We start from the raw sequence: 27207 nt of genomic DNA, 5'->3' as shown, positions 1-27207 counted from the left end.
TCTTCTTCAGTGTTCGACTGAGAGAGAGAGAGAGAGAGGGAAGGATTTATAGCGGCCTGGCCTCTTCTCCTTCAACTCAGCATGTATCACTGCAGCTGTTCACCTCTCTCCTGTGTCCCATCACTCACTCCTGCTGTGTGTGTGTGTGTGCGTGCCTGTCTGTCCAAGTGTCTTTCTATTTGTGTGTCTGATTTGTCATGTGGCCTTGAAGTCACAGTTGTGTAACAGCCACATTTTTGTTCCCTCCTTTATGAGGATGCTGTTCTGTAGTAATCCTCAGTCACAGCGAGAACAAAAGATAAACTCATTTTATTTTTGTAGTTTTAAATAGAGTAAAATAATAAATGCTACAAGCAGAAACCGCAAGAGCTGCTCGAGATGTGATGGTAGAGTCCCCTTCTCTTGATGGTGACATACAAGCACAATACTGAAAAACCGGAATGCAAAAGCCACAACACAACGGAAGCAGAGTTACTTGCTGCCGTCAAGTCGTGTATTTTCTTTCAAGTGAGACGTCCTGTGCCGAAAACCAGGACAAATCAGTCCACGCTTATAATTTGATGCTTGTCTCAGTGTTAGGTTACGAGTGCGTTACAGGCCCAAGAGATTGTGTTTCTGTTGTGCATTGATTTTGTGGCTTTTGCAGATAAGAGTAGATACATGAGATATGAGCAGCATTCAGCACCGAGCACCTCCCAGTCTGCACCAAACTGCAGACAAAGTTAGCAACTAGCTTTTGAACTTATCAATTAAAGACGCAGTGCTTGTTTCCTCTACTCCAAAAAAATCAGTAGTGCAGCATTGACTGCATCAGATGGTGCAGGTACTCGTGTCTCCGGTAAAACTTTTAAAACGGCTGCATTCACACACTTCTAACATCCGTCCTCGCTACGTATTTAGCACACTACTTCCTGTTGGACACATCCAGGATGAGTAGAACTCTGGGTCCTGACTGATGGTTTTGTTTTTATGAAGTTATTAAAACAGAAATGGACAAATCCAAGTTGTCATAAACCAGAATTAGTCTTTAAACCATTGAACATGTCATAATTAATATTATTTAGAATTAGTTTCTTACTTACATTACCTCAATGTTTCACCGGAGAAGCTCATGTCTGTTGCTGTATTTCTCCTCTGTTTCCATAGCGATGCTTGAAATGTTTGATGGAAATATGAAAATGCAAACAAACAGCTTATCCCCGGTTTGACCTCAGCCAGGATTGTGGGTTATTATCCTGCGAACTCGGTGCGTGTAAATAGCAACTAAACCAAAGTGCCCACAAAACCAGGGTAATTCAGGCCACAGGATGTTTGGAGGATGGACACAGGACTAAAGTCCTAAATTACACTGTTGCTGAGTTGTTTTTAAAACGTATTAATCTGCTGGTATTTCATGATGTGGACTTGTGGTCAGAGAATCAGCTGTAAAGAGACATATGATGTTTGTCCAGTGTTTCTTTCCTCTCGTGTGTTACGTACTGTAGGTTTTTACCGAGGAGGTGATGCTTTCTTCACCGTTTGTTTGTTAGTTATTACCGACAAACTATGCAAAGCCAGGGCCGCAGCAAGTCAAGATAAAATGTTCATTTAACCACAAGTATTATAACGACAGAGCCGAGAAGACCTTTCTTCGCGTTCTGAAATCTGGGATGTAGACGACATGAGTTTAAACACTTCACGATCGATGAGCCGGTCTCTGATTGGACGTGTGAGTGCAAAGGCTCATGGGACTCTTAAACATGCTGGTTAAATGTCGCTGTTTTACTCGTTTACTCGTGGTTTATGTGTTTTTTTTGCTGTCTCTTGCTCATGTGTGATATGTGGTGCAGGATTCGAACCAAACTCCCAAATCTTTGTCTCAGTCTTGTAAATCTACACGAGCTCGCCACAGTCCTTATAACAAACGAACCAAACTAAATGTCCACGTTGGCAGCGTATGTTCCTCATTAACGTCTCCCTGGTGAACTGAAGCTGCATCGCTGCGTGAACGGAACTGTTGGTTTTGACGAGGAAGGTAATTGTTTGCTCCCGATTAGTGGAAAATCAACTTACATGGATCTGACCTCCCCTCACACTCTGATGTATATTAACCAGCCCAGAGAGGGGAAAAAGAACATCAAATATTCATAGCCGTGCATAATCACGCTCTTCGAGACCTAGTTTAGGTGTCAGGGAGCTGTAAGCGGCCTCGACAACCCAGAGCAGGTTCTGGAAATGCTTAAAGCCGCTGTTTGTTCAGACGTCTGCATGAAACTCACTGTGGAGATCAGAGTAGTCAGAGGCAGAGGCTTGATGAAGTCGGGGTCTGACTGTAAAGATGGAGAGATGAAAGCTCTGGAGTGTGTTTGGTTTGTATTCTTCATATTTTGGGATGGATGTGTTGCAGTCTATGACGTCCTCTCCACTTGCAAACGGTTCAGACGGTTACACAACGAGTAGATTTCAGTGGCGTTGCTGCAGTTTAAAGACTCACACGTCGTCCTCGTCGTCTCGACATCAGGGAGCGGAGGCAGTGATTGATGTGAGTCAGGTTCAGGATGATGACGACGACGGAGATAAATCAGATTAATGTCTGATTTCCTCTTTCTGGAACAAACTCACACTAAATATATCTTACCACACACACACACACACACACACACACCACAGGGGACACAGTAAGGGCAAACACAAACCAGGACCAATCACATTCACTCAGTTCGCTCATTGGCTGATGCAGTCACATGGTTCCTCCTGCTGCAGTTTGGACATGTTTTACTTGAAAATCAATACACACACACACACACACATACACACACACACACACACACACACACCTACAGTGTTTAAAAGTCATCAGTCAAAGTGCCAGAACAATTCGTTGTGATTATGCTTTCGTATGAGCGTGTGTGTCTGAGTGTGTGTAAGTGTGCACTTGTGTAACGGCATGAGTGTGTGATGTGTTCTTTTTTTGAGGGTGTACTTGAGTTAATTGGAATTCATAAGTGAATTAGGGCTTTGAACTTCCTGTGTGTGTGCGGCATGTTTGTGTGTCACACTACAAAGAGACCTGTCCTCTTTTCTCACGTCCTCCAGAGGAAATGTCTGTCTTCAATAATTTGCCTTTTTTTTTTTTTTCCTGTCAAGAGAATTGTCAGTTTCCGACGAAGACGAAACAACAGAGTGGAAAAAAACACACAATTCAAACCTGCAGTGTTTGAGGTTGAATAGTGTGTTGTGAATTACACATCAGTGACATCACTGGTTCTAAGATTTACAGTTTGGAACAATGTAGGAAACAACCTACCACAGAAGAATAAATTAAAATTAATTCTGCTAATCCAGTTAAATGCATGTGTTCAGCTGCTCTGTGTTCCTAATTTTCTGACTCCCATCACCTCTTACGATGATGCGAACAATGCACCGAGAGGACGTTTGAGGAAATTGAGTGATTTTCTTTTTTCCTGCAGAGAGCGTTCCCCTCTGTGGTTCGCTCGACAGATTGTACTTGTTATTTTTGTGTGGGTGGAAAACATTTCCCACCAGTGACCATTCCCAGCAATAGACTTTAATTTGGGCAACACAGCTGTCGTATACACAGAAATGTTTCTAACTGGGGAAATCTTACCAGTGAATTTTTATTTTTTTTTGTTTTACCCCACTCATGTTGTCATTTCATCAATTTCAGAAACGTTAGATTTCAGCAGGTGTCCACTTTTGCAAACCCACACCTGCAATTATCCCCGAGTCACCTGGTAACATCTGTCCCCTCGGTCCCCTCGGTTCATCAAACCAAAGGGTGGTGTCGTAGCCTCCGACCAATCTTCATAGAAGCTGAATTAGATGCTAAAAATACGGCACAATCGTTTTTACAGATTAAACAAACTCACTCATCACCCACCAGCCGCCTACGTCTAGTTCACATTTAGTGTATTTCCCCTACCTGTGAATTTATGAGCTCTGCCAAGGAGGCTTTGTTTTCACTCCTGTCCATCTGTTTGTTGATGGAAGGATAATAATAATTATAATAATCTTAATTTGTATAGCACAGTTCATGCATGATATAAAATTAAAAGCAAATAATCAATTAAAGTAAAACATATGGAAGATGAAATGAAATACAATTGAATTTATATAAACATCTATGTAGACATATACAACTAATGATACATACTAGAGAGAGAGAGAGAAATATATATCAACAACTAATCATTTTTTTATTTCCTCCAGGAACAAACATTTATGACCACCTCCTCCCTCGAGACACACAAATCTAGATACTCTGAAAATCAATAACGTAGCCTGGATATTTCATGGCTGTACATTCAGTCGGAGTGTTTCCAGTTTCATTCCAATTAAAAACTGAATCTGCAGACTGACCAGTGCTGCACCAAGGTCTTGGGTCATGGCACAAACTCTGGAAAGATTCTTTCTCTCTTTTTAATTTGAACTTTCAGAGTCGACACATGAATCCTAAGAGGTTTTGCCAAAAAGTTTGAGGAAACCTTTGAGATGTACTTCATTCCTCCACCAGGCGTGTTGAGTTCGAACAGCCCTGCAGCTGCTTTGTGGGGCCTCAGGGATTGGTCCCAGTGCTGGAAAATACAGATTCAGAGGTTTAACAGAAGTGAGCGGCACTGACCCATGATCCGCGGAGCTTCTCTCTGCTCCTCGGTCGGTGCTACCGCCGTCTCTGCTCTGCTTCAAAAGCTGCTCCGTTTTCTCCATCCTCTTTTTCTTTTATGTCAAAACTGCAGAGTCGGTTCGTTACAGATCTTCCCTCCGCTCTCCTGCAAGCTATAATATTCTCAACCTTTTCTCACACGGCTCACGTCTTCTGCTTTAATTACAGCCGGTTTACACTTTGCTTGTTACATTTGCTCAAATCCATTTTCTCATCCTGCTGGGGTTGTGATAAATTCTCTCTGCAGAGCCAGGTTGCACTGCGTCTTCTGCTTGTGTCTGTCGGATGGAGGCAGGATGACAGGAAATGTGTCGCTGCAGGTGGAAGTGTTTGTTGTTGCACATTCAGTAAATTAACTTTGGGGGAGAAAATAGAAATATTGCTGAGATGAGGTGATAAAGCCTCAAAAGGACAAACCCTTTGAGATCAATTGACACAAACGCCGTAAACCTCACGTACACTATAACGTGGACACCTCCGTCACGGTGCTGTCGGGCAGACGAGGCCTCGGCAGCAGCAGGTTGTCGGTGGTAAATGAAGCGAGAGATGAGATCTGAGTTGACACAAGTGTGTGTGCTTTTCCTAAATGTAGGTGTGTTTCTTTTTCGGGGACTCGTCTTGTCTGCAGTCGTGTGTGAGCGGTCCTTTATCTTTTCCATGTTTGTCTTTGTCTGTGTGTGTGTGTGTGTCTGTGTGTGTGTGTGTGTGTGTGTGTCACTCCGTCTCTGGGTTTTTGTGTGTGTGCGTTTGTGCAGTGGAGTAAATGGATTTGGGAAGATGATGTAATAGTTCTTTTCTCCCTGTGTGTGTTACTCTACATGAGCTAAAGGCTCTGCAGTTCAGTGTGCGGCAGACACACACACTGCACATTAGTGTGTGTGTGTGTGTCTGTGTGTGGCGAGCAATTTCACTAGATGCATCTTGTTATTAAAACGTTACTCAGCTTTGCTAAACCATAATCTCAAATTGTTTAAAGTATTAAAATACAAAGTGATGTAACTAAGGCTCTTTGGTTTATTTTTAAAAGTGTGCGTTTGAACTCAGATGTGTTGGGTTGATTTCTGGTTTCTCCGTCTTGTTCAGAGTTTGTTTCCCCTGTTCATCGTCTCCTTATGTTCTTTGATATCCGATGGCAAGTGCTGTGTTTTGGAATCGCTAATTAATAAAGGTAAATTAGCATAACTGAGGCTTACATAAGTTATGCTGCGGAGAAAATGGGTGAAATCCTTCGTCAGTACTTAACGTCTTGTTGATCTGCAGTCGCTGAGCTGCAGAGCGTGATCACAGAGTTTAGTCTTAAAGAACAAAGTGGATCTGTTCAGAAAACTTCAGCTAAACAAAACAAACAAGTACAAACACCGATTATTTTATTTCTTCTCTGGACTCTAAAGCTTATAACCTCCAGTGCAGCGTCTCCATGTTGTGCAGAAAGGCAACGTTAGGCAGCGAATTAAATTATATATGAGATGGAATCAATTGACCTTTGCTGCCCCCATTTTCCACAGCGATGTGGGAAACATTTCCACGATGAAGAGAAGATGATGCATCGCTGCAAAAGAAGTGACAGCAGCAGTGGCTGAGGAAATGAAATTCAAAAGCGACGTGCCTCTCATAGTTTTATATATATATATATACTGTATATACCGGAAAGGTGAAGCTATGACAGAGCAGATAAAACCACAGCGTCCAAGGATTATAGACGAGCACACTGGCCAGCAGGGGTTTGTGATCTTCCGCAGTGTGTGTTCGTGGTGATGACCTCAGCCAATGGATGAGCGGTATTCCATTATCCAAACACCTGGGTAGATTTTAAAACTCTACAAATCCTGCGCTTAAGTGAAAAAAACACAGCGGCAGCATTAGTTCCAGCCGGCTGGGGGGGGGGGGGGGGGGGGGCGTGTAGAGAAGTGTTTAGGAATGTATGCAGAGTCTGTCGCCTCACAGCCTCAGCTCAGTCTGAGCTTGTCTGCACACAGATCCAACTAATCTGCAAACCTGCTGGAGATCAGAGATGTTTCCCTAAAATATGTTCGTCTCCTACAGTTTGATGTCGGAACCCAGAGATGTTGTCGTTCCTGTCTGTCCATCATTAGACTCTCTCTGGTTCATCTCTCTCTCTCCTGGAAGGTTTGAGCATCATCCAAATTGCATTTCAGACGTTTTACAACAACGCTACAAAGCTTTAAGTCCGTGGGAGTTTTTCTATGTCTGACTGAGCGACGCCTTGGTTAATGCGCCTCTCTCCGACACACACACGTAATCATACCTTGAGGTAGAGAGTTGTGTTTCCATCCATCCATTATTCATACAGCTCGTCCTTTTGGAGGGGTGGTGGGGGAGCTGGAGCAAGAGGAAAGGTACATGAAAACACTGGGAGAACATGCGAACTCCAAAGTGGCCGAACTGGGATTCGAACCGGGAACTTTTCTCGCTGTGAGGCAACATTGCTAAAGCACCACGCTGCCTTGTTTTGTGTGTGTCTGTTTGTGTCTGTGTAGGACGATGGACAGAAAGTGGAGATGGACTGTGTCTATTTTTACTCCATGGAAATGTGAGTCTGTCTGAGTCTTCTCCTGCACTTCTGAATAAATGTCTGCTGGCTCGCGTGTGTGCGCTCACGTACGTGCACGTCGCAGCAGCCGAGGATGTCTCCCCAGTTCCGTTTATGCTAGACTGACCTACTGAGTGCCCCAGAGCTAGTCACATGACTGCGTTAGCCAGTCACACGGGACAGAGCGGCACAGATGAGGCGCCGTGCTGCCTTCTGCTCGTCTGCCCGTGTGTTTGTCTTAATTACTGCATGACTGCGTACTTACTCCCTCCTGATATCCTTACCTCTGTCTGAGCCACAGCCTCAGTGTGTGTAGAGGCCGCGTACCTGCACAGACGTCAAACTGAGACCCGAAGGTAACATTTGTAACATCGGTCTGAGAAGTTCATGTGATTGTGATATTTTAAAACTGGCCGCGGGCACAGGCCGGATTTCTGCGGGTGCTGCCGATGGTCAGTCTGACTGTGTTTGTGTTTTAATGAGAGACAGTGGGTCAGAGAGCAGCCGCACACAAGGAAGCAGCCTCAGACATGTTTTATCCTTAAAGATGAAATGTTCACGTTCACCATGGCAGGCGCTTATAAAAAACTACATTTTCAATGTTTCTGCTTCCAGAATATATAGAATGTATGATCATATTACAGGAGTGACATCATATACTGTAGTTATATTGCACATTATAAGATTAGAGCTGATAACATGTATGTACCAGAGCAGGCCCTGGTAAATTTTACACAATATAAAGCTGCAGTTTTGTAGATTGCATCAGATTTACTGTTTCCTTGCTTGTCCTGTTTCACTGGCTCTCTGTGAGAAGTGTTTCAGGGGACATTGGTGGCCCCGGGCAAACGGAACGTGGAGGGACCTATGTGAGAACCCTCAGGAAATGCATGATACAAGTCAGCCATCCTCGTAAAACCTCTAAAATAACTAAGCTTTGTTAGAAAGCTTAGTGGCTTGGGGGGGTTTCCGACCACGGTGCCATTGCAGTCTCCAGGTCAAAGACGACCGTTGAATTTAAGGGGTTCTCACTAAAATGTCATTGCTGTGGATCAGGTGTTCTCAGGGGCCCATCTTACCGCAGGGCCACAGGAAGTCGCCCTCTTTGCCCAGAGTAACACTCCGGACTCTCAGTCATGACACCAAATATGTTTTCATATCTTCAAATTAATTGTTGATACGAAGAGAAACTCAACACGTCTCGTTTGTGCCTGAGAAATTGACCTTGTGTCATGTAGAGACGCATTTTTGTTGGAATAACAAAGTTTATCCATTGAATGATAAATTGAAAACTCTGTGGAGGAGAATCATTGTCATCCGAACCAACAGCAGCTTCTGTGACCTTTACGCAGCTTCAGCTCACTGGGTAGAAAGCATCTGCATAAAGTCTGCAGATTAACGATAATTCATCTCCCCTTCAGCAGTGATTAAATGTCAATGTTGTGTTTTGTCAAATTTAAAAAGTCACAATTTAGCAGGTTAAATTAAATTGACGCACATTTTCACGAAACACAATTTAAATAATTCTCTGAACAACACGACGCTAATGAATTGGAGCTGAACGGCAAGAAGAAATGTATGCCCTTTGTGGGAATCATGGAAGGAAGTGTCTTCAGCTTCTCAAATCCAATCCAGCGGTGGGAAAGGTGGTTGTATCTCACGTGACTTGCAGCCTGTGACTAGAGACGAATGCAAACTTAAGGAAGTGCGAGACAACATTTGAAAGCTGTGTCGATTATGCCCCAAAACGATACCCAACCCCGCTGCTGATGTCTGTCCCGTGTGTCTCTGCAGTGCAACAGGTGATGAGCACCTTCTCCTCCTAACCAGGCAGCTAACTAACTGTGTCGGTACAGGTTTTCAAACAGTGTAATGAGTCTAACAATCGGCAGGCTGACGTGTTGAAGCCTCCCAGCGATCCGAGCAGCAGGGGCAGGAGGCAGCAGCCAGGCAGCCTAAATGATGCCAGACACTGCCAGATGCCTGACGCCTGCCAAAGCAGCACAGGGGCGGCGGTGAGCCAGGCAGATAGAGACCGACCAAGTAATAATAGATATCCCGGCAGACCGCCTCAGATTACTGGGCTTCCTGTTAGGCAACCTACAAGGTGACGTTCGTACCGTGCTGCCAACTTCCTGACATCTCAGTAATGCATTGTGGGAATAATCTGCGCCAGCTTTGTGTGACAGCTGTATTTATTCTGACTTTAATCACTTTAATGGCACTGTGTGTGTTTTTGTGGAGCTTCTCTTCAAGTGAATGAGAGGGAGGTCATCTGATAACGTGTCAGTATTTTCCTTTTCGTTCCTGCTCTTCATCATTTTCACTACGTTTCGATTTTAAGTAAAAAAAATTATTTTCTTGATTCAAAATTACTTTTGATTGAATTTATTTTGATTTATTGTTATTGAGAATAAAGTTTTTATTCATAAGTTTATTTCATTCATCAACCAAACAATTCGAAAGCAAATACAAAATCTCAAATCTCGAATGAAAATAATTTGTATTGGCCAAAACATCGAATTGAAAACTTTTTACTCACTAATATTAGTATCAGCATCAGGACAGTACTTGGAGTGTGTGGATCTCAGAGGAGAAAACTAGTGAAATCTTACTATCCATTATGTTTTGTTTACATTAATAAATCAGCTTTATATTTGTAGTTTGCTGGATAACTCAAGAAAATCCATGTGAGGAAAAAGTGTAATTTCATATGAAGCCTTCGATAGTTTGCTATATTCTGCATGGAGGGGTGGATATTTAGATTTAGGTCACTCTATAGGACTCACATCAAACAGAAGGCCTCACAGTCTAATTATAATCTTCAGAGGATCCCTACTCTTATTTTTATAAGTCACAATGTAAGTAGTTTCAAATGGAAGCAGATATTTATCTTTATTTATGCAGTTTTATCTTTTGTGTCCCTTGTTCTAATGCTCATAATCCCCCAGTTATCATAATTTTATTATGATAGATGAATAAACAATTTATGGGTCCATTTATCATTCATGTCTGAACTGTTGCCACCGTGTGTTAAGCCCTCAGATTCATCCTGTCATTAAAAACACTGTCTAATGCTGCTCTCTATCGTAAGCTGTGCAAATGCAGGGCGCTGATTCGACTGCAGCTCTGGTTTTATCTGGGTGGTTGTGATCGCGTCGTTTATTCTCAGTGGGGTTCGGAGAAGAAAAAGACTAAAACACGTGTTTGCTGTTTACTTCATTTTATCAGCAGACGTTACTCTCGTCTGTGTAATCTTCCCCTCCGTTTATTAAACGACACAAATTCATTTTGTGCTCTGCTCACTCGCAAAGTCGAGAGTCGTTGCGTGAAATTGATCTCGTGTTTGTGTCGATAGCGTCGCGGCGTTACAGCTGTATCTCAGGGGCGGCGCACGCCCGACAGGACGGACGTCACACGAGCAAAGAACACTCTGTTTCCTTCTTTATCTGTGGTAATGGTTACCCCGGTGACAGCATCCTTGCGGTTGCCGTGGAGACGCAGCAGCAGAATCATCCCTGCTGTTAAGCTGAGAGGAGGCTGATGATTTGCTGTGACCTCAAATAGGTTCAGTCTCTGCATTGTTTCTTTCCGTTCACTGACCAACCTGACATCTGCGTGGAAGGTTAAACTTGAATGCATGTACAGTAGTTAGGTGATTATCATGTGCATGGTTCAAAAACCTCCCCGCTACTGAATTTAGTCGTGATAAAAAACATGCCTGGAACCAGAGAGGGGGACAAAAAGAGCAATTATTCCCTTCGTTCTTCGTCCTTTCAGCAGCTTGACACAGCGATTCTTCTATTCTTAGCTCCGAATTGACCCAAACACCCAGAATGTCCGAGTTAAACAGCTGTGAAAATGACATTTCAGTTTGACATTTTCTGACTTTTTGTGCAGCTCCCACTGCAATTCAAAGACTACGCACACACACACACACACACACACACACACACATTCTTAGACGTTTAATAGCATTTGAACAGGTGAAACTCCAGATTCAAGAAGACTGGATTATCATCGGCTCACAGGTTTAAGAAACAGGAGGAAGACAAGAAACACGTTTCTATCAATTATTTAGTTTAAAAAAGAAAAAAGTTCTATTGTTGTATATACATGTATATATGAATATTTAATTAGAGATTCTTCTCAGGGTAGTTTATAAATAGTCTAATCAATAATAAAACATTGAACATGGACTCTTTCATCAGGAGTCGAAGCACCACAGACGCCAAAACTTCTTCTTAATATGTTTAGGATTCTTCTTGATTCTGAAACTTGACCTAAAAGACAATTTATTTTATTGACTTGAACTCATCACGCATCATTTCCTACCTGCGACTCCATGTGGTTCATCTCAAGTGTTGGTTGCTGGTCTAGACTTGACGTTGCAGTTGGTCCAGTGTTGAACAAGAACTCGAGACTGCGGGAGGATCACAGAAACACTCTCATATTCTAAAAATGAATTCATTCGTGTTACTGACTGGAAGAAATAATCCCGATTAAGTATTCTAAAAAAAAAAATATGTGTTTGAAAGTTTTTGAATCATTTAATTCTGCGGCACCTCAGTCATGATGAATATTTCACTGTCAAGGTCGTCCACTAACCAAAACAGCAGTTGTGCGATTCCCGGCTACTCATGTCTTGATTCCGATGTGGCTCGATGGTAAAAGTGCAGCATATGAACGTGTGCGTGAGTGCGGCTCGTACTTCAGAGCCTAATTTACCACAGAAGAAGAACCTCCATTATGCAGCCTTACTTCCTCCGCTGGTGGAATATAATGTCCCCCCCACCACATTTTGTGTGGGAACCTTTTATGGTGAAGTGGAGTAAAGGCTCATCACACCGACCTGGAACAGGCTGTGTAGAAGAATATCACGTCCAATATAAGTATGAGATCAAGCAGGTGTTTGATTCCCTGCTTGTGTGTGTGCACACGTGTGTGTTTGAGTGTGTGCACGTATGTGTGTTCCTTTCCTGGTGATGCAATTCAAAGAAACTGAGTGGATTCTCCATTAGCTATTCCATACGTCCTTCTGTCCTTCAATTCACCACGTGTTGCATACATTGGCTGTTAGAAAATATGACAGTTTGGTGTTTTTAGAATAAATATTTGTTTCACTATCACCTTGAAATGACCTCGTTTCAGATTTAATGTAACTGGTAAAGCTGAAAGTGACCCTACTCTTTGTGTTCACTGTTGAGTTGCTGTGATTTTCTGTGAGTAGACATTGTTGTCAGGCAGATTTTCTCACACTGGCACCTCCTCACTGAGAAAAAGGGACTAATATATATTTAATATGTTATTATTATATTTAATATTTAACTCATTGCCTTTCAGAGAATTACAAACCTCAGGATCGTTGCAGCGATAAGGGAGAAACGTTTAGAGACAATGATTCAGATACCGACTAATCCATAGAATGTTATGATACCACACTTGGCCACATTTTTCTTCATCCACCTGAAGACTAATCCTCCACAAAATTAACGTGAAAATCAGAGCCCCTCTATTTATTTTATTTATTCATTAGTTGTGCCCCTTCCACTTTCCTCCATTCATCTTTCTTACCTGACCAACCATCCATCCCACAGTCCATCCAAGTCCTTTCCTTCTCTCGCCTCCACACAGACAGATGGATGCCCTGAATAGATCCAGGAAATGGTTCCTTGTCCATCCTGTTGGACTAAACCAACTGGCTTGGGACCATCGTTTCTCCCACTGAGTCTCGTATCACGAGTATCTGAGCGGTTGGACTCGCCAGCAGCAGAACTCCCACTCTAAATACAACGGCCTTTTTACAACAAGTAAAAACTCACTCGTTTAATAAAAATTGGCTCTGGAAACAAAGAACACATTTACGTATTTAAAACAGGCCACATTTTGCACGGTCACCATTTTATGTGAGTAGATTAGCATGTTTACATTTTACAAATCGGAAGGTCGGTCATTTTGCAGATATTTGCTCATAAACCAAAAATATTTCTATTCTGCAGAACGTAACAGAACTGACCAACAGCAGCATCATTACATCCAGATCCTGGCCGTCGCCCACAGACATTCACCATTGTGTTATCACAGGCACCTGGGAACGGCTAGTCTGAAAGCTTGTAGTGACCTGGCAAAGCTTGACAGGGCCCGGTTGGCATCTACCGAGATTCAGCAGAGCATCAGTGGACACATTTCCAGCTGGCAAGGCCCTATGGTCAATGCAGAACCTGGCATCGGTCTAAAGCCTCGTAAATGGCCAGTAGTGGTTTGTGCACCATAATCTGCTATAAGCTGAATGTTCTAACACGGAAATAAGCATAAAAACAGGTCCTGGGTGTTTTGTCCAAACAGATAAAGCGGGTCAGTTCTGCTCTGATCCACATTTATCCTCCACTATTTCTCTTCTACCATCCATCAACCCATCCGTCCATCCCTCTGTCCACCCTGTCCATATTTGTTCTCAGTGGAGGTTCTTCTTTCCTAGTGTTTTGTCAGAGGTCTGATGGTGGTCACATATGTTGCGCTCAGCCAGAGCAGGTGGTGAACCGTTGGAGGAGATAACGCTCAAAACACAGCAAACAGTCATGCACATGGTACAGTCCTTTAACCCATCCCACCATCTATTGATCCATCCATCCATTCATCCATCCATCCTTCCATTCAAAATAATTGTTTCCCAATGGGTTTCTCATAGAAGCAAATAGACTATTGAGTCAGGGGCCCTGTAATCAACGCAGTTATATTGTTATTCACAGCACATATTAGGTCGTTAATGGAGCATGGAGTGAATAAGTGACTGAGAAGAAACATGTAATTAGGGCAGGAGTAATGAGTTAATTGTCAGTAACCCTCACCCTGGCTTTAATATTGTGGCTGATTGGTGTTAGTTTTACTTACTTGAGCCTGAAGCTTCTGAAAAATATTTATTTTTTACTTCTAGAGATTAAACACCACATTAAAAAGGATGTAGCTCGGTTTCACACCATCCTTGTGGTGGTGCGAGACCTTGAAACTTATATCAGTGAACCAAAATATCAGTGACAGGCTCCTCAGACCACGGTCCAGATTAACAGTCCCAAATTGAAACCATTGTTTGGTTTGTTTGCAGTGTTTACAGCAAATATACAGTGATAGTCAAATCGACAACATGTCAGAGTCAAGTGTAGGCGGACGCAGCCCACGTTGGTGATGACAACAGGACGTATGTGCATCAGACAAAATTCCAAATGGAACAAACACACGAAGCTCGGTTTGGATGAGTCGAGACGTAAAAAGTCACATTTCAAATCACATTTCTGATGGTTTGGCATTTACACTATCAAAACAGGCCAGATTAAGGAGTTACCTGTTTAAATGTGGCTTATATGGTTGTTTTTTCGAGTGAAATGGATGTGAGCAGCAGTTCGTAGTGTTCAGGGAGAACTTACTCTCAGTGTTTATCCTCCATCACCATCTGTTCCGAGCCTGTGAAACACTACATGCTGTAAAGCTGGTTTTGGATGAGATGAATTGGAACAAAAAGAAAGATGACTCTTCAGTTAAGTTTAACGAGCATGTTACTCTCCCCGCGGAGCACGAGTAATCGCCCCTGCCATTTGTAGCTTTTGTTGTTTTATCCTCTCTCTACCGGACTAATGGAGCAAAGGCATAAACACACAACGCAGACCCTGAAGAAGCTGGAATTGCTCAGCGGTGGTAGTTAACAGCGTGATGGTTTATAGCAGGTGTCCAGAGGATACACAGCAGCTAAGCTCAGAGATGGTCCTGTAAAGCCTCCCTCGCTCAGAATCACTGTCTTTTAATTAACCAACCCTCCGCAGACACATAGGGAGAGTGGGAAGTGTGAGACACACACACACACTAAACACATTCGCAGGGTGAAATGAGCATGCCCTTAAATATATATTTAAAGAAATACTCTGCCCTACATTTGCTTCGCTCGTTCATGGAGAACAGAAGGAGCTCGATGCCAAAGCTGAACGTTTCTTCTCTGGCGTAAAAAACAAATCTTGATCAGATGCAATAAACCGTTTCACCCTGTAATGGTGGTCAACCTTTATGTTTTTCATTTTTCAATCCCGCTGCTGCAAGGTGCCTTTGAGACAGGACATGTTAGGTAATCGCCTCAGTCGGCCAAAGCTTCTGGCCTTGTTGAAGCTACCGACGAGATAAGGCCGGTTCAGGGAATGGAGATAATGGCTGAAGCTAAAGGCTTTGACTGGATGTTATCTTTGCTGCTCCGTGTATAGTGTCAAATTTAAAGCAACACTAATTAACTTTTACAGAGCAACAGCGCCCCCTTGACGTCACACGAGGTGATTAACTCTGTCGGGCTCCGTGTCCGAGCGATGACATGGTTTTTATTTTTAGAAGAGACAAAGTCTGACCAACTGATGAAGCCTCCGATGCATAGATAGAACAAGATCAGAGAATTTGGAATGAAAGAGGAAACATTCTCCTTATTCCAAGTCAGTAAACCGTCAAACTCATTTTAATCCAACTGCTGTTTTAAGGTTAAAATTAAAAAATGACTCCATAAAACGCTCGTTACTTACAAAAACTCTCATCAAGCTTTGCTGAGGAACCACAGTGCATTTCAGTCTGAGCTCAGAGTCGGAGTCAGAGTGGTTGTGTATGTTCTAGGAATAATAAATCCACGCGGTAGCATGGCTAACCTAACAGATCAGATTAGTATCTGTGAAATCACAGCTGATTAGGTTGTGAGAGTGAGTGTGTGTGAGTGTGTGTCCCAATTTATTCTCTCGGGAACATCTAAATTAATTCCCTATGCTTTATCCTCTAAAAACATAAGTGACCTACTTTAGACATTATTACTCTTTTTCCACAGTCGCAGTTTTAGATGTTTTTAAAAAAATCTTTTCTTTGTTAATCCTTTTGGAAAAGTGTGTGTGTGTGTGTGTGTGTGAGACAGAGGAAAGAAATAAGTTGAATGTGAATAAGTGTGTGTTTGCCACAGAGCAGATGAGGAGTGTGTCATGATGCCTGTGAGTGTGAGCAGAGCAGCTTTTAATCTCCTGGCAGTTGAACAGTTGTGTTGGCATTATGAGGACTAATGATTTGAGGCCTGCAGCTGTGTGTGTGTGTGTGTGTGTGCGTGCGTGCGTGCGTGGGAGACGTGCATGATGGATGAATTTCCAAAGAAGCCACAGCCTGCCCTATGGCACTGATGAGTCAAACACTGATCTTATTGCTTTCCACAACTCCTAATTAAACACTTGTTTCTGCATTTTCTTTTCACCCCCCCCCTTTTCTCCTTCTCCTACATCCCTTCTTCCCCCCGTCCTCCTTGTTTCCTTCAGCTGAGGGAGGTCATCCTGACTCAGTGAAGCGGGCTGTGCTGCCTCTGGACCCTGCAGCTCCCTCCAACCTCTCAGCCACCCCTGAAATTGGAGACAGAGCCTGGGGTGAAGACAAAGAGGCGATGGACGGGGCGGACCTCGACGACCCCGGAGCTTGGTCTGAGGACAGAGTGTTCGCGGAGGACGCAACGGCAGTTCGGACTGAAACAGAAGCAGCAGTGCGTCCCGGAGCAGGTGGCAAAGTCTTTGCGGAGACTGGGATTTTGACGGGAGCTGGTGCCTGGGCTGAAGTTGGGGCTGAGTGGAGGCCAGTGGACAGGGAGGGGGGTGAGCTGCCAAACATGCCCAGGGACCCGGCCGCCTGGCTGGGGGAGCAGGGGCTGCATGCGCAAGGAGAGGGCCAAAGAGAGCAGGCGGCTTTTTCATCAGTCCTCACCATGCTGGCGGAGACGGCAGAGTTTCAGGCACCAGCAGTGGGAAAACCTTTAGGGCTGCTGTCTAAAGTTGCCTGGACCAGAGGCTCCTCTTCATCGCCGTCCAAGGCCTCCTCCTCTTCCTCATCCTCTTCTGCAGCAAAGGCCTCCTCCTCTTCCTCTTCCTCCTCCTCTTCTGCAGCAAAGGCCTCCTCTTTGCCTTCCTCATCCTCCTCATCCTCTCCACCCAGTAACAGAAACAGTCCCACAGCAGGGTCAAACAACGTAACTCTGGTGGCCGTCAACAGCAGCTCCTCCAACAGCAACGACAGCTTCAGTTCAGGTTGTAAATTCACTCATTGAACATTTGTTTTAACTCGGGACTAATACATTGAGGTAGAGACCTCATTTACAACAGAGCCCAATATAGAAATAAACTAAATATCCCAAGACACAAAGAAAAACACAAATAAACAGTAGAATTTGCAAAATAGCAGGAGCAATCGTAAACTCTATATATATTCAATAATGTAATATTATTCAAAGCAAATAAATCAATTAAAACAAGTCAATCTACTAAAACAGGAACAGTTAGAGTTAAAGAAAAAGGACAAATTAAAAACCTAACTTGCCCTGAGGATTAAAAAGAGTTGAGCTTTAGATTGTTCTGTAAATTATTCCATGTTGCAGGTGCTTGTTGAAGAAACCTGGATTTTCAGAGATCAGTTAAAAACAATCAAATCAATCAAATGTTGCAGTTTCTGGCAAACGTTGCTCAAACAGGAGCAAAAAGCACATTTGTCTGTGCTGATTTTCAGCTCTGAATAAATTTCATTACTTTCACTTTAACACACACATTTGCTCCCGTCAGTATTTATGAGCGCAGGATAAATATTCTGGATTGAGACCAAAGTTGTTTGGAAGCTGCCTTTGTCATTTGGACGATGTAACAGTCCAGATTTATTCAGACTAAACTGTGTGTTCATGGTAATGAAGGAACCTGTCACTAGTGCAGTAATGCACTTTGATGTGTGTGTAATATTTTTGGAGCTCCGTGGTTCAGACCAGTGTGACGCATTAAACTTTGCATATAAACACATAATAAGATCAATTCACTGTTAGGATTTGAAACGACACCCAACGACCGACTTGTTCTTTAATACCTCTGACCTCTGAATGTTTTCCTCCCTGCAGACGAGCCGGTGAACAACCTGCCGGCCTGGGACCTGCCCACCGTCCCAGAGTCCCTGCTGTCCACAGTGGGCGACCACGACGTCACACTTCCCGCCAACGTCACCAGCCCTTTCTCCACCCACCAATGGAACACCACTGTGCCCGCACGCACCACAAACACCTCACGCCCAACGACCGCGCCCAGCACCACCATAAAGACATCTCTATCGACCACCACCACGTCAGCTTTACCGCTCTCCGCTGCGGCGACCGCACAAACGCCGCCAGAATCCACCACGGCTCCGAACAGCACGAGCCAGGACATTGTGACCGGTGAAGGCCTTCAGCTGACGACGGTAACCACGACGATGCCCTCAACGACCACTCTGACTGTGACCGCTGATGAGGTGATGATGCAGGCGGTGACCACTGGGAGTGCTGCGACGTCACTACCAAATATCAGTGCTGCTACGACCACGCAGCCGACGACGAGCCTCAGACAAACCACAGAGGCTACGTCTCCGCCTACCACCACCACCACGACCACACCGGCCCCTACTACCCCCACCACAGTACCTCCAACCACCACCACCTCCACTACTACCACCACCCCTCCCCCTACTACTACTACTACTACCACCACCACTACTACTACAACTACTCCTGCCCCCACAACAACTACGACCACTACTACACGTGCAACCACAACAACAATGGCACCTGTCACCACTGTGTTCATGGACCACACGACTCCACCTCCGACCACAACCACAGAACCTCCGTCCAGCACCACTGCAGAGGAAGGTCCTCTACCCTGCAACGTGACCGAGAAGTACTGGGTCAGAACAGGTACGAGACTCGTGTCCCGTTATCATTATGGGATTGTTTGGAGGAAGAACTGGAAGAATCTCAGAAAGATCTGAGATTTCAAATTTACGAATTGTTAATTCAAATGTGATCCAACGTTCCATCAATTTGGTTCTGAATCTCGTTTAAAAAAAAAGATCTCTGTTCCTTTTAATATGTTGTAATTTGACGAGAATAAAGAAAAAACATTTTTTTCAGAAAATTAGCAGCAATAAGATCTCTTCTGGATCCAAAACCTTGAAACAATCTCATTGAGAAACTATGAAAACCCTTTGAATATTATTTCAGATGTCGACCAATATTTTCTTCTCCACTAAAGAGACGATTTCTTCAAGTTCTGTTTGGTTAAAAGTCTTGATACTGATGATTCTGTGGAGCTGATGAGACAAAATATTAAATATTGTGTTATTTGTAAAACTTAAAGTTTGACTTAAGATTGTCACTTTAACACAGGAGACAGGCTGTTCTTCTGATATTCCCACTGAAATTATGCCTTTATTCTCGTAAAATGTCCACTTTATTCCCAAAATCTCAGAAGTTTTTTCCTTCGATGTGACTCTGAAGTGTGGGAGACAAATAACAGAAGACAAACAAAGCAGCATGAATGGAAAATACCTCGGGGTCAAACTCATATTCAGATAATTTACTGTTTCTTCAGGTTGTTCATTCTTATCAATTTACCTCCAACGTATTCAACAATATGTTCAGGAAGGCTTCGTCCGTTCTAGTGGAAAAACGATTACAGAGTAATAATGAATACACATTAAATACCATTTCAGAAGCTTAGGCACTTAATGTACCTATTGTGTGACCAAGCTGTAATTACATGCACACAAATTAATTTGATCTTGCACAGAAGGAAGGGCAGAGTTTCCTGGAGTGTAAACAGTGAGATTAATAAGAAGCCGGAGATCGGAGCCCGTGATTGGATTTACACTCAGGGACGTTGTGGTTTTACTGAGGGACGGACTTCAGGTTCCAGTCACAGAGAAGACATTTAAACAGATGTGACCATCTTACTGAATAAATACTTATTCATACAGATATTTTGTATTTACCAACAAGCCAAACATGAACCGTTAGTGATATTTAATCGTGAACATTTTCTTCCTTCACAGTTTTGTCCATCGAGCTTCGCAGGAACCGCCTGGACCTGATCCTGAAGCAGAATCTGTCTAAAGGACTGAGCCACGCGCTGCAGAGAGCCCTGAACGACTCCGCGGCCTCGGCACAGGTCGGTCTATCTTCACCTCCATCTGTGGGGCTAATAAACGCAGCTCACTGGCTTGTAACCACCAAGTCCAGGACTAGTAAACGGGTGATAAAGACGGGACAGAAGTAAATAATCACAGGTCAGCGGGTGATAAATGTCCATGTGGTCGATAGATTTATGTCGACAAAACAGGTCAGTTATCAGATGCAGGTTCATCAGGATGTTTTACGTTTAGTTTATGTAATTATATTTAGTGTGAACTTGGAAAATACACAGTTTTATGGTTTTTGAGCAGCGCGTACACACTGAGTGTTAGCAGTGAGACAGACATGTGAGTTAAATGGGAAAGCTTGATTCAGTAAATACATCAGTGGCTCGTAAACGCAGGGGTAGTTAACACAGTGTATTTACTCTAACTAGCTAATTACGCTAGTTTGTGCGATAAAATTCTAATCTTCACATTTTACATTTGCTGGCCCTTCACGGGTGCGGAGATTTATTCACTCGTCAATTTACGCTCATCCTTGGTATTGGACATGTTCCGCTCTCGCTCGCCTCACTGCGACTCGCCTGAACGATGCTAGAGACGAGCAGGGAGCGGTGACTAATGCGGGCGGCGCTGGAAGTCTGAATAAGAATTACCTGTTGAAATTACAGTGAGGCAGCGTTTGCGTCGAGAGGTTATTACACACACACACACACTCATACTCATGCACGCTCTCTCTCTTTCACTTACGCTCACACATGCTAATGGAAGATAAATGCTGAATAAATTATTGTCAAGTGATCTTTCAGTTTTACTCCTCGTCGGGCTTTTTGTCTTTGTTTTGATTTGTTCATCCAGAGTCTCAGTCTATTTATGTTTCATCTTCATCTTCTGTGTCTCTCCTCTTCCTCGCTCAATCACTCTCTCGCCCTCTTCCCTCATACTTCCTCAGTATTTACATTTCCCTCTTTGCTTCCCCCCTCCATTGCCCCTCTATCTGATTGCTCTCCAGGTTTAAGTCGATTGATTTTCTGCCAGCTGCTCCTGTTTTCCCTGTCCGTCCGTCGGCCTGTCTTCCCCGCCCACCTCCCTTCATGTCACTGTCTGTCCGTCTTCCGTCTTCATCCGCCTGCTTTTTCTATTTTTATCCAGTTGTTTGTGAGCACTGCACAGGGAGTGACTCAGTGTCTCTAAGCTCCAGTCCACTTTCATCCCCCTGCCACACACACACACACACACACAACAAAACAAAACCACTCACTTGTCCTCCTCTCCATCAGACAACGTACACTGTTATTTGATAATCTGGATCCGACTATTGAGAAACGGCAGCAACGACAACAACAAGGCATAAAACTGTCCGGTGCTTTAAAAGCCGTGATATGAAGGCAGGGTCCAGAGGCGCTGATGATGGGTAAATCTTCTGCAGGGACAGGGATTGTGAAGCAGCGTGAAATTAGCATGCAACAGAACTTAATGGGATGCATTACTGTGTAATATGTTTGACCATAATTTGCTGCCAGAATTGTCCAGTTGTGCAGCTTCAGACGTTGGCAGAGAGAGAAGAGACAGCAGGGGGGAGGTCGAGGTTCTCCAGAGTGCAAGGCCGTATATTTAAACCCCAGAGTTCGAAAGAAAAACAATCGATAAATGCTTATAAGATCCTGTGACATGTGATAGTGTTGCTATAGCACACAGAAGGACATTTATTTGATTCCTCGCTCGTTCCATTTGAGGAATAAGCCTCAACGCTCGCTGCTTATTTTCTAATGAAATGCAAAACTCAAATGTGGAGCTGCCGGAAGAAAAGAATGAGGTGCTGAGTAAAATTAAAAAATGAAGAGCTGCTGGAGAAGCTGAGGCTGAAGCTCTGGTGAACGCTTGAATAAGAAGTAAAGATGGCAGGTACATATTGTGTTGTTTGTTGTTGGTACAGAAACAAGAGCAGAGGAAGGGGGGGGGAGGTAATGAGATATGGTTTCACTAAGAAGAAAAAATATAAGACAAAGATTGCCAGGGGCTTCCAGCTAACAGAGGAGAGGAAGAAGGGAGGAGAGGACATGAGGGAAAGAGGACAGGAAGGGAGAAGAGATAAGAGGAGAGGAGAGGACAGTGAAGGAGTGAAGAGGAGATGAGAGAAGAGAACCATAGTAACAACAGCTGCTCAGAGTGGTTAAAGTGGAGGAAGGTGGGCGGTTTCCAGCTCCTCAAACACAAGCCTTGACTCACCACTGATTGTTGTCTGGATGTTTTTCCAGGACACAGTTTGTCAGATTTATGACGAAGGTTCAACCTAAAAAAAAAATAAAGAAAAGAAAAAGCCCTGGAGTCAGATCTGGCTTTAAACAGAGATTATAAATATTCATAGTCTGAAGTGTCTGTATCCTAAATCTACAGCTCAAGTGCAACATGTATGAGAGGAAGCTGCTTTACTCCTCGTCTGCAGAGCGTGCATCAGGAACACACGCACACACGCACACAGCCTTTGTGGGAACAGGTGTAGATGTAGTAACGTTCCTTTTCTGTCCGTCTCAGGTGGAACATGACGACTGCAGCCCCCACAACGTGACCCTGGTTTACTACGTCACCAGCGGGAAAACCATCTACATCGCGTCTCAGGTGGTCGAGGCGCTGAACGTGTACGGTTTTGACAAATTGCTGTCGGACATCAGGCAGCACATCCCGCTGGTGAAGGCGGTTCTGGTTCCTGTGGCGACCTGGATGCCCACGCCGAGCATTCACCTGCAGCTGAGAACAGGTAGAGGGAATGAAGATGAGGAAGATCCGACTTTTTACATCAGGAAACCAACAAAAAACAGTTTGATGATGATGATGTTAGAGCCGTGCAGAGAGGAGGAGGGGAGGGCGGGGGTATGAGAACAGGCAACGAGAGCACAGGGAGGGAGACACAGGGGAAGAGTGGAGCAGAGACCAAATTAGAAAATACTGATTACATGTCTGCTCTCCCTTACTCGTCTCTGATACCCTAAATCCCATACAAACTCCCATGATTGCAGAGCAAAGGAAAATTGGTCCATTCATTTAGTTTGTCTCTTAAGCCTCTTAAAAACTCACATTACACACACACTCACACACGCACACACACACACACATGCACATGCCCACACTCTCGATTCTTGTGGGACCAGTGGGGGGGAAAAAAATCTGGGCAATTAATAAAAAAACCGATGCATCTGCAGATTGAAAAATTGGAAACTTGAACTAAAACTTTTCAATTCATGTCTTGTCCACTGTGTTCAGATTAGATTCAGCTGTGCAGCTGTTAACTGGACTAAAGCCTCTGTGTGTGTTTTTTATTTACGCTCATTCACATTTAAAATGTAAAAACTTGCACATCCTTCAAAAAAGTGCAATATGTCAATCAGCAGTGTGGTGTTCTGCCTCCTCGTGGGCAAAAATAACAGACTATTGTTGTTTTAATCATTAGGGAAATTATATTATGTGAAGCATTCAGCAGAGACCACAGTCTCTCCTTAACCTCGACCGACGGCTCTACGTTAACTAAACAGGAGTATCAACACAAACCCTGAAGCCACGGCTGCTGTTCAATGGTCAGTGAAGCTCGACGGAGAACCTCAAAGTGTAGAATGTGTATATATATATATATATATTCTCAAATTCTCACATAATCCACCTGGCATCGAATATTGGCTTTAATAATCACACTAAGGAATCAGTCTTAGCCAGAGGGGGAAAAAAACATTTAGAAAACCAACTAAATAAAAATGTCTCATTTATTTGCCTGTAGTGTGACACAGTAAAAAAATCCACATTTGTTCTTTAGCTCATAAACCGTAAATACACAGTATCTGCCAATTTACCATACACAGCGCAATTTCCATACGATTACCAACTGGGTCGACAGTTCCTGAGGAATGACAAACAGAGAGCAGGGAAGACTGGTAAAAAAAAAAAACAGATCTCATAAGCACCAGTGTTTTTGAATTTAGGTCAGAATATCGTTGTTTTAAAAAACAGAGGGAGACAAAGAGCAGGGAGAGAACAGAGGGTGACCACCTTAATAACCTCCTCTATAATCTGCTGATGGACTCAATATTGTTTACCCTGCTCCTGCCGGTGTGGAGCCGTGTGACGCAGACCGGCGACTCTCTCTGGTTCTCATTCTCGATAGTGGTGATAATCCTCTTTCTCTGGTTTAACGTCTATCCAGAGCGCTACTTTCTTTAATACCTAAAATCCAGACCCAGATATAGATTCCACTTTGATTAAGTAGATTGTTGCAGTTTTTGAATAATTCCTCTTCCTCCAGCTTCGTCCCAGAACTTCAGTTCGTAGTTCTGACGTCAGAAAACTGCAGTTGGTACTGAACTAATATATGATTTGATAAATATAGATGAAAATAACTACTTCACTTGCTCTGATGGAACATTTGGAGCAAACATCATTAATAATTAGCATAAAATTAAAAATATACTGGAGCAAGAAATTATTAAGAGATAATTGCATAATGATTAAGCAGCTAATAGCAAGTAAATGAATTTTACCAACTAAACATAATTTAATATAAATAATTGAACTTTAAATAACAAATAATGTGTCAAAGCAAAAACATCAGACACTTTAATATTACAGACCAAAACAATGGCAATGATTTCTAAGATGTTATATGACAAAGAATGTAGTTGAGGCTTGATGTTTAATGATGAAACTTTAAATTAATTGACAATGCAACAAATAAACATCTAATCTTTTTTTGTTTATCCTGTAAAAGTAAAGTTTTTTCATGAACGTAATGCAAATATCTGTGAAGATTCTCACTCATCAGGGTCATGCTAACATTGCTTTTGTTCCAGAAACACGTGTACAACTTCTAAAAATGACCCAAACTTAAAGAAAATACTGATATTTGCTGTATGTGAATTCTTCACATTGGTCTTAAAAATTAAGTGTGTGTGTGTGTGTGTGTGTGTGAATTCCAATTTAAATTGTTTAAAGAACTGTTGATAAAACCTCTCATGATGATTCTCCACAGTGCTGAGGTTCGTCGGCCCGACAGACAACATCTACTCCTGCAGTTTTGTCCAGATGTTGGAGCAGAGGCTGGAGAACGCCTTCGATGAGGCTCAGGACAAAGTGCTGGAGACGTACAACAGGCTCGCTGTGGAGGTACTGCACACTCTGACTGCAACAAACACTAAAATTAAATCACATAATCAAATTAGAATGAGACTCTGTGAAGCACACAACTCTGCAAAGGTCCGACAGTCGCCTTAAACTGACCCTGAATCTGTCTTGGACATTGTTCTAAAACTACTGAGGACACAATAAACTGTTCGTTCTCTATTGAATCCACATTATTAACAAGTTTGTGGCTCTATTTGTTATATTCTTGCTGTAGCTGCCCTCAACTTTAACTGGTTCTTCCCTGACCCTTGTCCCATCCTTGCACCAGGTTTCACAGAGTTTTTAGGAATGAAAACATAACCTCCTTGGCGAAGGTAATAAATAAATAACTCAGATCAGAGTAAGTAAGAGCCTCAGTCAATCATTTAAAAAAGTTTTCTCTTTCTGTTCTCTCTCCTCTTTCTCTGCTTCTTTCCCCTCATTCTCATTTTCTCCCTCTCCCTCCGCCTGTCAGCCCTCAGTCGTTACTCACTCTTAAGTGAGCAGGTCTCACGGAGCAGATTCAGGGTCCGTTCATAATTCATCCTGTGAAATATTAATGCTCGTGAGGAAATGTGATGGGAATTCTTCGTATCTTGTATCATCATCCACTTTACTCCCGTAACTTAGTCTCATTCTTCTCCAGGCGCCACACCGGTCTTATTATAGAAAGAAAAAAATGTTGTTCGTTCAAAGTGTCATAATGTGTCTGGGGCTCTGTTATGTATTTTTTATGGCCATCTTAGACATTTGGTATGATACCATTAGATATTTCTGTATGAACGTCTGAATTATGCATGAGCCGCCTGCCGCCTGTTTGCGTGTTTGCCATAAATAAAGAATAGAATAATCATTTCAGTATTGGACCTGTGGGGGCGCGCAGTGATTTATTTGATTGGTTGATTGAAATGAAATATTAAAATCTCTGGATGTGTTTTCCCTCAGATCCAGAGTGTGTCCCAGGAGCCCGGCTCTCCGTCCGTCTCTCTGGTTTACGTGGTGAAGAATCAGGACGCCGTCCTCAACGGGACCATCTCCAGCGGCCTCCTCAACCAGCTGACTGCCGAGCTGGTGGGATACTTCCTGTTCTACCCTCCCCTCGTCATCGCTGAGCGTGAGTACACCCACGTTATTTATGATGGGTTCACAAACAAGTTAAATATATTTCCTCCCTCGTGAAACATTTACACAGCTGATGTTTGAATATTTTAAATTCTGTATTGTTTACTAGAGCCCGGCCGGTTTGAGCTTTTCACAGTGTTGTTGGAATCGGGAGTAAATTTGCGGAGATGCGTTGAACTTTTTATCTTGCAGAATAAACAAGGCATAAAAGATTAATTTCACATTTTAAGTAAAGAAATATCATAATAGAATTTCTATTTGGTTGTATTTGTGTTTTCTTTTTAGTCATAGTTATTGAAAACACATTTTCTTTTTCGTTATATATTATTGGTCGATATATCAGTATTGAGCCAAAAATTCATATTGATCTGACTTTATTTTCTTGATCATACAACTTTCATTTCAAAGAAAGGCTGGAATCTAAGGAAGTGTGACACACGCACACCTCCTCCTTTGGTAACGGCTCCTCGAATGTTTGTTAAAGTTAAAGAACGAGTCTCTTGATTCTAATTCTATAGTCATTACATAACAGCTGATGTCCTCAGCCTGTGTAGCCGTGTGCTGCTGGACTCAGACAGACTCTACGACCGTGTGTTGGCTGCGCTCAACAAACACCGTGTCTGCAGAGAACCACTGAATCCACTACAGGCCGATGCATAATTCATGCCTGAGCCTATGTGTGACCTTCACAAAGGAGGTAATTCAAGAACACTCTACACTGTGTCAGACGATGGAGCGCACACCACAGGAGGAAACTCTA

General features: G+C 43.1%; 1 protein-coding gene across 4 annotated transcripts in view; it reads left to right on the top strand.

Annotated features, from left to right (window-relative positions):
* kiaa1549la (KIAA1549-like a) overlaps positions 1-27207 on the top strand; it is a 74311-nt gene that overhangs the window by 11745 nt on the left and 35359 nt on the right. For all 4 annotated transcript variants that reach the window (XM_069527707.1, XM_069527705.1, XM_069527704.1 and 1 more), the window contains exons 2-7: positions 16529-17284; positions 18136-18963; positions 20100-20215; positions 22716-22938; positions 25195-25328; positions 26271-26439. In XM_069527707.1, the coding sequence (XP_069383808.1) occupies positions 16651-17284; positions 18136-18963; positions 20100-20215; positions 22716-22938; positions 25195-25328; positions 26271-26439 (2104 nt within the window). In that variant the 5' untranslated portion in view covers positions 16529-16650. The remainder of the gene's footprint in view (positions 1-16528; positions 17285-18135; positions 18964-20099; positions 20216-22715; positions 22939-25194; positions 25329-26270; positions 26440-27207) is intronic.

The sequence above is a fragment of the Paralichthys olivaceus genome, chromosome 7, assembly GCF_024713975.1.
Source record: "Paralichthys olivaceus isolate ysfri-2021 chromosome 7, ASM2471397v2, whole genome shotgun sequence".
Taxonomy (NCBI): domain Eukaryota; kingdom Metazoa; phylum Chordata; class Actinopteri; order Pleuronectiformes; family Paralichthyidae; genus Paralichthys; species Paralichthys olivaceus.
This window is presented reverse-complemented; position numbering and strand designations above follow the sequence as displayed.